General features: G+C 38.1%; 2 protein-coding genes across 2 annotated transcripts in view; one reads left to right on the top strand and one right to left on the bottom strand.

Moving 5' to 3' along the window:
* The window catches only part of LOC138024156 (glutathione S-transferase P-like), a 7,036-nt gene extending 5,277 nt beyond the window's left edge, over positions 1 to 1,759 (bottom strand). The window contains exon 1 of the mRNA XM_068871263.1: positions 1,427 to 1,759. Within this exon, the coding sequence (XP_068727364.1) occupies positions 1,427 to 1,739 (313 nt within the window). The 5' untranslated portion in view covers positions 1,740 to 1,759. The remainder of the gene's footprint in view (positions 1 to 1,426) is intronic.
* Positions 1,760 to 1,803: 44 nt separating this feature from the next.
* LOC138023560 (ubiquitin-protein ligase E3C-like) overlaps positions 1,804 to 10,018 on the top strand; it is a 34,172-nt gene continuing 25,957 nt past the window's right edge. Inside the window, exons 1-7 of the mRNA XM_068870564.1 lie at positions 1,804 to 1,959; positions 3,849 to 3,902; positions 5,006 to 5,080; positions 5,871 to 6,014; positions 6,463 to 6,575; positions 8,777 to 8,931; positions 9,546 to 9,720. Of these exons, the coding sequence (XP_068726665.1) occupies positions 1,894 to 1,959; positions 3,849 to 3,902; positions 5,006 to 5,080; positions 5,871 to 6,014; positions 6,463 to 6,575; positions 8,777 to 8,931; positions 9,546 to 9,720 (782 nt within the window). The 5' untranslated portion in view covers positions 1,804 to 1,893. The remainder of the gene's footprint in view (positions 1,960 to 3,848; positions 3,903 to 5,005; positions 5,081 to 5,870; positions 6,015 to 6,462; positions 6,576 to 8,776; positions 8,932 to 9,545; positions 9,721 to 10,018) is intronic.

The following is a 10,018-nucleotide window of genomic DNA, read 5'->3' as shown; positions in this document are numbered from 1 at the left end:
TCAATTTGGCCCTGAAAAGCCCCTATGGGAAGTGGTCAATTACCGTAGTTATTCGGTTATAAGGCGCACTTGGTTATAAGACGCACCCCAAACTTAGCAGTTTAATTAATTAATGAAGCTAAGTTCTCAAACTGAAAATTACGCGAAAACACTCGGTTATAAGACGCACCAAAAAATTGGGAGTTATCAAAAGGATGTGATGAATTTCAGAGCAATTATCCTTACAAAATTGGCATGCAAACTCTTTTTGTTAACGTAAACAAATTGAAAAAGGCTCGCATTTAATGATATACATAAAAACAAAAGCTAAAAGTTCACACCTGAAATGATAAACATACAATGCATACATGTTTATTTGAACCTTCCGACTTAATAAATAGTCAGAGTTCAGACTTCAAGCAAAAGCGAAGAAAGTCATATTCAAAGGTGTTCGACAGCTGAATATCAACACACCACCAAGGATGCAAATTTCAGTGCACAAGAAAGCCTGGATGAACGAAGAAGGTACAATGTATGTTTTATCTCCACACTGTTTCATATGACGGTATGTATGTATGTATGATCATCCAACAATAATAAAATACATTTTAATACATGTAGCTTGCATACATAAAGTTCAAAAATAGTATGTAAAATAAATGGCCTTAACATGATCAGATTACTTAACTGAAATTCTCTTTATGTATGACAGGCACCTTTAATATTAAGTTTAATTGCAGAAAACTTAGACTACTTTGAAATACCAAGAACCTTTAATTTCAAGCATAGATGCCAAGTCTCCAGCTTTCAGACTCAATCTACAGCTCTCCAGCCGAGCAAGGAAAATCTCCAGCTGAGCTTGGGTTAACAAATTTTGTAATACATATCACATAAAATTATAGTTCCACAAACGTAAAACTGTTCATGATCTAAGAAATCGTGAAATCGACGAGAAATCAGCGGGAAATTGACGAGAAATCAAGAAATTCTAGACCCAAGAGCCCTTTTTTTCTCACTGCTTGTGTTTGTTTACCCGAAGTGACTTGGTAAAATGTTTCATTAGATTACCTCAGAATGCAGGAAAAGTGATCTAGGAGAACTCAGATTTAAAATTTTTCCTGGTGGGCGGGGGGTTGGGAATGCCCCCGGACCCCCAAGAAAAGTTCGCGCCTTTGGCGCTCGCTCGGATTATAGGCGCTCCATTAAACTGATTAAATCTCCAGCGAGCCTCTCCCTACAACTTGGCATCTATGAATTTGTCTCTTTGAAAGCGGTATCGTTTGAGGATCAAGGATCAATATTTGCAATTTACATGAATAATTTTAAAAATCGGAACCTTAACGTCAATTGCTAGTTCGCATATTAAACTATTTTAAAATAAAATAAAAAATATATTTTATACAAAGGAAAGTTTCTTTGACTTAAAAAAAAAAAGCTTATCATTTACCTTGACCAAAAGTAAATAACCCAGTCTCTATTCCTTTCTTTTTAATTTCAGGCCAGGTATCATGGGAGTAGTTGGTTTCTGCGTACGGTATTTCAAAGTCTTCCATCATAAGCCGAATGCCCTCGGCTCGTCCTCGGAGGCCAAAATAGTGGAGGGTAACGTGTCCGATGCTTACGATCGGAGAGCAACCTCGCTTTCCGTGGATAATCTGGTTGATCTTATTAAAAACAAACTGCGCCTTGCCGCTATAGAATATAGCAGCTATTAAAGCAATCAGCGCAAAGGCAAGCTGCAAACTAAACTTTTCAGCCATGTTTGAAAATGGTAGCCAAGGCTTGGCTGCATAGGCAAAGTCAGAGATCGCCAGGTTACTTAGCAATGACAACATGATTTTGTGCCTGACTCATCCTATTTTAGATAGCGTGAAAATTGTGTTATTTCAACTTCGTTCCACGTGCTGATTCGCAATGTTTTCATTCGATGGACAATTTAAAACCAGGAGAGTTGTTTCCCTGGGAGGTGCAAGTAAAAAGGTAAATTTTCACCTGGGTATATAGAGTTGTGTCAGCAGACGCCAAAGAGCCTCAAGATGTAACATTTTAATTTTATGCTGACACAGTCATGACCAAACTGACAACATAAATCGCCGATTTATCTTCTTATTCAAGGGTTAGAGGACCTAGGATTAATGTTTTTCCATGTTTCAGTTAGTTGGCAAGCCATTAAAAACGAACATGTGTCATTCACAATGATGTTTATTCTCTAGTTAAACGAGAATGTCAGCACACTCTGAAGCATTTTTTGTGCTTTAGATATCAGTGACATCAAATCGAATTCCTCCTGTGACTGTACGCACTTAACTTAAAAAAGACAGAGCAGTTATAGAGTCTTCATCTGGGCTGATTCTCTCTCAGATTATTACATGGGAATATAAAGCATATGTTACACTTTGATAGTTACTGTACAATGTAATTCTGTTAAAATGTGAGTGCTTACACTGAGCCAAAATTTGAAAAAAAGTTGTTCTGAATATTTGTTGCACTAACACACGATTGTACTGTATGGCCTCTGCTATGAAATGACATTTCATAATCTCAGTTGCTTGCTCTTGCCTGACCTTGAGGCACAGCTGGTAGAGCAATGTTGATCTAATTCAGATTAGTCCTGGGTGCAATCACACCCCTTCCTCAGAGTTTTTCTTTGTCCTTAAGTGGGCTTGTTTCCAATACTAGGGCTAATCTTAAGATGGATTACATGGGTATGTACATGTAACAGCAGTAGTAATCCTCTGATATGTACAAGTACATGTAATTGTGTAAGATTCTGACAGGCCTTAAAGTCGCCGTACCTTTCGTTTGCACTTCAGCATCAGGTGTACTGTACAAGTCATGTAGAGGGCAAAAATTGTAGGGAAGATATCTGTTTACAAACATTGCTTTTCTTATTCAAGTTACCAACCACAGCAGCAACAGAGCCTTTGTTTTGTCAGCCAATGAGGCTCTGGTTGGCACATTTATGACAATAGGTGACGTCAACGATATCTTCCCCATTATGATACTGTGTTAAGTGAAGGGCTCTTCTATAATTATGAAGTCAAGTTATGAAGACATGCACAGTACAGCAGTGTTAAAACAAAACAACGAATCAGGTACATCCTTGTTTTCTTTAGTCCCATCACCTTCATTTTTTCCCTTGAACTTCAGTGTTCATTACCAAGGCTGCTGCCTAAGAAAATTTTAAAGGGGCCCTCAGAGCTAAATGCTGAGAACTTAGGAGCCCAACATATGAAGTGAAAGGTGTTGCTGTGAAAAATTAAGGCGCCCAGAGCTATTCTTTGGGAGCCCCAGGCTACCGGGCTCCTGTTAGGCAACAGCCTTGATTACAGATTCTCACATTTGTTCCCTTTTGTTGAGAGGGATTGAGATATCAAAGAGAACTTATGACACTTTGAAGTTCCTTCAAGGGGGAAAAAGGTCTTTTGCAGTAATAGAGATTAGACATGAATTATAATAATGATTATTAATAATAATAGTTTATGAATAATAATGCAATAGTAATAATAATTACATAATAATAATAATTAATAGAGCGGTTTTCAATTGAGTGTTGAAGGTACGTAGTTAGCGAATTACTGTGGTTTTGCATTACTTCATTCAGTGATTGGTTCAAAGTTCTCGCGCCAGTTTTTCAACCAATCAGAAGTGAAACCAAAACCAATCGTGGCTTGCGTGTGCACATTTTGCCACGCTTTTTGTCGGCTTGGTGTAATTACTTCGAGTTTTGATTGGTTTACTGGATTACTTTGGTTTTGGTTTTACGGCACTCATTTGAAAACCGCTCTAATAATAATAATAATAATAATAATAATAATAATAATAATAATAATAATAATAAATTATTATTATTATTGGTTTGTTAATAGGAGCAAAGGACTTCCCTGATTCAAAGAACTCAGGCAGAACGACAAAAAAGAGAGGTACTGACAGTAATACTGTATTATTGATGCTTTTGGTAATTCCTGTATCTTTGCAATTCAGTTATGTATACAAAGTAGAGGTAGTGTTGTATTACTTGTTATAAACTGATGAGAATACATGTAATACACAAAGGCTATAAATTGTATACTGAACTTGGGCTGCCTGTGAAACTACTTAATATTATTTAATGCAATTGTGTTTTTCATTTGAATGGAGAAATTGAACAAAATGCTTCCTTCATCAAAAGAAGGAAAAGCCGTATCAGATATACATTGTACAAACTGTCATCAATAATAATTAATAAAACGTTTGTTTCCATGACCTTTATGAATCTTATGTTAATTTTTGGATCAATGAAGTAGTGTTTTCGCATGACTATAAATTATAATACAATGTAAGGGGAGACAGCTCTTAATTTGTCATTCCCAGGCTGCTTGCTGTCGTGGTTGTAACAGATAATTGCCAGCGAGCCATGGAAGTCATGCGAGTCTCGCATTTATGTCTAAGCACCCTTTTTAAAACAGTTAGGTTTAAATAACTGGGTGGTTCACATGGCTCGCAATTATTGACTCGCGTTGCTCACTGGCTCGTATATTGCACAACCTCTTGCTGTAGTAGGGAACCCACATTTCTAGGATCTGGAACAGTCTTCCTGGGAAGCAAATAAATCAGATGCAATCGTTTAAAGGCTGGATTGCTTTGTCCTGTGGATTAAAGTCACTATTCAATAACTCATATGATAGTTGTCAGGAAAAACATTCACCAAGGTATATGTTGGATATGCTTAGAATGCGCATACTGATTCTCTTTGACAGAATGTGAGACTGTCAGATTGACTTATTCAGCTTTTCAGCAACTGGGGACTTTAAAATACAGTGTACATACATGTAGCCCGTGCAATGATTACATGTAGTTTACATGTACTTTACAAAGGATTGACACGTCCACTGATTGATAGTTGCATTTTGGTCTTATGAATACTGTTTGCAAGAAAATTTATGATGTACAGCTGTACATGTACTGCATAAAAAAGAAACTTCACAGTACATGTAGGTAAGAACTGCAGAATTTTTTCAATCCTGACATGTTGTTATACTCCTAGGAACTAAGAAGACAAAATGCAAGTGCTCTCAAAATCCAGTCTTTCTTACGTGCAGAACATGTGCGGCATCAGCAGGTACTGTACTGTAGCTGCAGTGTTGTTAATTTAGGTCAAACTGAGAATATCTGATAGAACTTCTACATGAATACTGCTCAAAAACACTTACTGTCAGCACTTAGTGTTCATTGTCCATTCCTGCCTTTCTTCCTTCCTCCCTCCTTCTTTCCTCCCTCTCTTCTTTCCTCCCTCCCTCCTTCCTTCCTTCCTTCCTTCCTTCCTCCCTCCTTCCTTCCTTCTTCCCTTCCTTCCTTCCTTCTTTCCTCCCTCCCTTCCTCCGTCCTTCCTTCCTTCCTTCCTCTCTCTTTCCTTCTTCCCTTTCTTCCTTCCTTTCTTCCGTCCTTCCTCCCTCCCTCCTTCCTTCCTTCTTCCCTCCCTTCCTTCCTTCCATCCTTCTTCCCTTCCTCTCTCCCTCCTTCCATCCTCCCATCCTCCCTCCCTCCTTCCTTGTTTTCTTTCCTTCCTTCCTTCCTTCCTTCCGTCCTTCCCTCCTTCCTTCCTTCCTTCCTTCCTTCTCCCTCCCTCCTTTCTCTGTACCTCCCTCCTTCCTTTATTCTTTCCTTCCTTCCTCCCTTCCTCCTTTCTTCCCTCCCTCCCTCCCTCCTTCCTTCCCCCTTCCTCCTTCCTCCCTCCTTTCCTCCCTCCTTCATTTCTTCCTCCCTACCTCCATCCTTTCTTTCTTCCCTCCTTTCATTTTTTTAGAATGCAGGATGTTCCAGCTAAAAGATTGCACTAAAACTGTTAGCAAATCCAATCAATATTTACATGTAATGTGTTGCATTGCAAATTTCTTTCATTCTTGTTATAGTATGACCTTCAGAGACAATCGTTTGATGAAACAATCCATGCAATAGAAAAGACCAAATCTATTGTAGCATCAAGTTCTGATGTTAGAAATCTGCTGAGAAGTCTTCTCTTCTTTTATTCCCACTCAAAAGACACAGAGAGACTGGTAACAAAATACTTTTGTTTGTATTATTACATTGGATTATTGTATGTACAATTCATACAAAAGTGTAATGTTGTGACAAAACTTGTACTGCATGGCAGTGTGCTAGTAATGGTAACAATAATGTACAGTACGTGAATGACTTTCTACTGACTTATGATTATAATTATTATTATTATTATTATTATTATTATTATTATTATTATTATTGCTTATTATTAATAAAGGTACCAAATGATGATAATGATGATGATTACTATTATTGCTATTATCATTACTGTTCTACTATTAATTAAGCAACCATGATGATGAGAATACACCTTGTTCCAAAATGGCCACCATTTTAGATTTGCAAGGAAACAAAAGAATGCTAAAATGGTGACCATTTTGGAATAAGGTGTATAAAAACTATTTATTTGTATTTCTTTTAATTTGTGAACCTCTTTTAAAGATTTGGATGTGTCAGTTCCTACTCAAGAACCGTAACATTGTACTTCAGTTGCAAATAGAAGATCATACAAGCTGGCTTCACCAGATCAAATGCCTTTTGTTGATTTGTAGCAGGTACAGGCCATGACCCCCTCTTTTGTTCATTGTAAATAATTACTTACATGTATTTCGAGCAAATTATTTTAGTCTTCCAAAATTTGATAGTTCTGTAGTTTTTAATCTGACTTTTTTTTTTTTGTTCTTCCTTCAAGAATTTTTTTTTTACCATAAAACCTCTCTCCGGGAAGCATTAAAAAGTGGTGTCAGTTCCTTTGACCCAGTCCTTACCAATCTCTGATCTCAGGAGTCTCAATTTTCAACTCTTAGTTTTCTACTTTTGAGTTGTATTTTCCATTTTCAATTTTAATTTCTGATTTTCATTCTTCCATGATTGATTTTGGATTCTCAATTTATTGGTGTTTTCACCTTTTAATTTTCTTTTAAGGGGGGTATACATGTACATGTATGCTGTAGTTTTTGAGTGGATGCTAAAGGTAAAGTCTCTGTTACGAGCCTAGGAAGGCCCATCAGGCCGGCTCTAACCTCCGGTTTCCATAGCATGAAGGGACTAGGAGTATTTATACTACCCCCTGGATGGGATGCTAGTCCATCGCAGGGTTACCCCCATCATTACGCCGGTACCCATTGATACACCTGGGTGGAGAGAGGCACAGTGAGAGGAAAGTGTCTTGCCCAAGAACACAACACAATGTCCCCGGCCAGGCCCCGAACCCGGACCACTCGATCCGGAGTCGAGCGCACTAACCACGAGGCCACCGTGCTTTCCACTTTTGAGTGGATGTAGAGGCTGTTAACCTGACTCATGATTCAAAATTCTTGATCTTTGAGCCTTGTCCTCGAAATATGGGCTTGAAAAGCCCTGGAATTTAATTTTGGACTTCAAGGGTGCTTGAAGAGCCCTTGAAAAGAATGGTTTTGTGGAAAACTGCTTGGAAACTCCTTGAATTTTGTTTGGGTGAAAATTGTTGAGATTGCACCCTGCTACAGTAGGTAAAGAGACATTTCAAAAATTGAGGCCAAAATTGACTTTTATGGGAAACATAAAACCAAAAATTAAAATGTACAGTTACCATAGCAAAGAAAACACTGAAACACTTTGTATGGCATAGAAATCTTCTTAGAAGAACTCCTTGAAGATTCAATTTCTGGTTCTTGAAAACTCCTTGAATACAGCCTACTCCTGGAATTTTATAGACAAAATCCAGCACGAACCCTGCTAGTAATAGACATAATAATAATCCAGCTGACTATATAGATCTTCAATATCTTAGGGTTTGTGTCACAAAAGAGTATAGGGGAATCTTACTGTATATGAGCTGGGTACCTAATGCATATGGAATTCCAATAGTTTATGGCAATTTGTCATACTGTAGATCCTTTGAATCTTCATTAAACAATTCCAAACCAGTTGCTGTACAGCTGTGAGTGTTGCATACATGTACGCCGTAGTTTTTGAGTACATGTGTAGTCATTCAAAATTATTGATCTTCGCGCCTTGCCTCTTGAAATATGGACTTCTAATGAATGGATGTACAATTTGAGCATCTCATTATTAAACAGACATACTGTATTTATTCGATTAGCACATTGACTCCCAGGGATTCCCCATTGATGAGTAAAATCATCTGGCATTAGACAGAGTAAAATACTAAGTCTGGCTGGTTTAGACATCGAATAAGCGACCAGCCTCGAATAAGCGCCCACCCCCAAGGACAAGATCACCTGGCATACACCAGTAAGCCCTAACAACTTGTCGCGCAACTGACCCATTTGCTGACGTTACGCTGTTGATGTCGAGGAAGCAGCAGCAGAAAGCTCACTTATGGAGCTGAGTGATTGAGAATTACGATTATAGCTAAAGAGATCTCTGCGAAGACCAAACAAGGAGTTATTAGTCCTGGGCATACGTAAACCGAACAATGAACAGTTACAATTTATATGCTTTAATATTTTGTCTTGTTTTGTTACAAAAGAAACTTTTTACTAACTGAAAATGGTGAAATTTAATAAGCACCCAGCCTCAAATAAGCGCCCACCCGAAAGTCCAAAAATTAAATAAGCGCCCTGGGCGCTTAATTGAATAAATACGTTAATAATAATCCAGCTGAGTACATGTACCTTCAATATCTCAAGAATTGTGTCGCAACTTACAATGTGTACTATATCTTTAGAGTATAGGGGAATGTTACTGTATATGAGCTAAATGCATTTTGAAATGAATTTCCAAGTGTTTGTCAATTTTACTGTTTTCATAGATCCTTAGAGTCCTCGTTAAATGATTCCAAACCAGTTGCTATACAGCTGCGAATGTTAGAAGTGTTTACCAGTCATGATTCATTTTACAATCCTGCTGATCCAACTGGAAATAGAAAAGATGCAGCTATGGTAACTGTGCATTTGACCAGAAATGGTGAGCATGTGCTGAAGGCTTGTAATTTAAATGCCCACCTTCAACCAATAGGCTTTTCGACCGTTTGTTTTAATTTGTGATGGAAATTCGCATTGCTTATCCTGGCAATATGATTGCATGGATTTCAGCTTTGGTGGGATTTTCATATATGAAAATTGTTCCACGGCACGCAATGCCTGTCAGTTGAACGTGGGCCTTTCAGGGGACACATACTCAGTGTAGTTTCTGAGTGGACGTACATGTAGATATAGATCTATGTAAATACCTCGTGCAAAATCATCAAGCATCTAATGAACCACAAACTTTTCTTCATTTGTAAACGGTGTATGTAGAGCTGACAGAGGTAAAAAGGATAGTGCCACAGTAGGCTCTGAAATACTGCTGTACAAAAGAAGTACAATCCTTTAACCGTTGTTTCCTCTTTATGTAATTCAACCTCTCGGCATTCTATATAAGGATTCATAATGCCTATGATACAGTAATTGTATTAAAGACGTCAAGTTTATGTAGGGTAGACATGATATTTGAAGTACAGAATGGAGAATATAAAGATTATTTTATTAACGTTACGTGAGCTGCGATAACTTCTGCATGTGCAATTATGTGTATGTCAGGATATTTCAGGTATTTGCGAGCTCTGTTGAATGCCCGTGTGCCCTCAAGCCTTGAACAGTCTTCTGTTCCTCCAACTCCCCTGGCTGCTGCCATTAGAGACCTGGTGATGAGCCCTCTACAGCTTAGCACTCAGATGAGCATGGAAGGAGAAAACATGTTGCATGTGAATCAAAGGTATGTATGCTCTGTTCCTTTGCGTGCAGACAGTATAGCCATTGTTCCAGAAGTAGTTAATTCATGTTTCCCTTCCCCTCCCCCCTTTTTATTAATTCTTTCGCCCTATTTTTTTGTGTCGTCAAAGCATCCCAAATCTTGCATTTTGCCCCACGGAAATGCTCACTGCATGTACAAATGCTAAGGCTTGGTGGAATTTCGCCTTTAATAAAGCCACAACTTTCTTTTCTTAAGAAAACTTCAAATGAGCGATTGCATTGCTTACTTTGAGCGGTATCCTTCTTTTTTTCAAGTAATC

The sequence above is a fragment of the Montipora capricornis genome, chromosome 11 (assembly GCF_036669925.1).
Source record: "Montipora capricornis isolate CH-2021 chromosome 11, ASM3666992v2, whole genome shotgun sequence".
NCBI classification, from domain to species: Eukaryota; Metazoa; Cnidaria; class Anthozoa; order Scleractinia; family Acroporidae; genus Montipora; species Montipora capricornis.
Note: the sequence above shows the minus strand (reverse complement) of the source record. Positions and strands in the feature narration are given on the sequence as shown.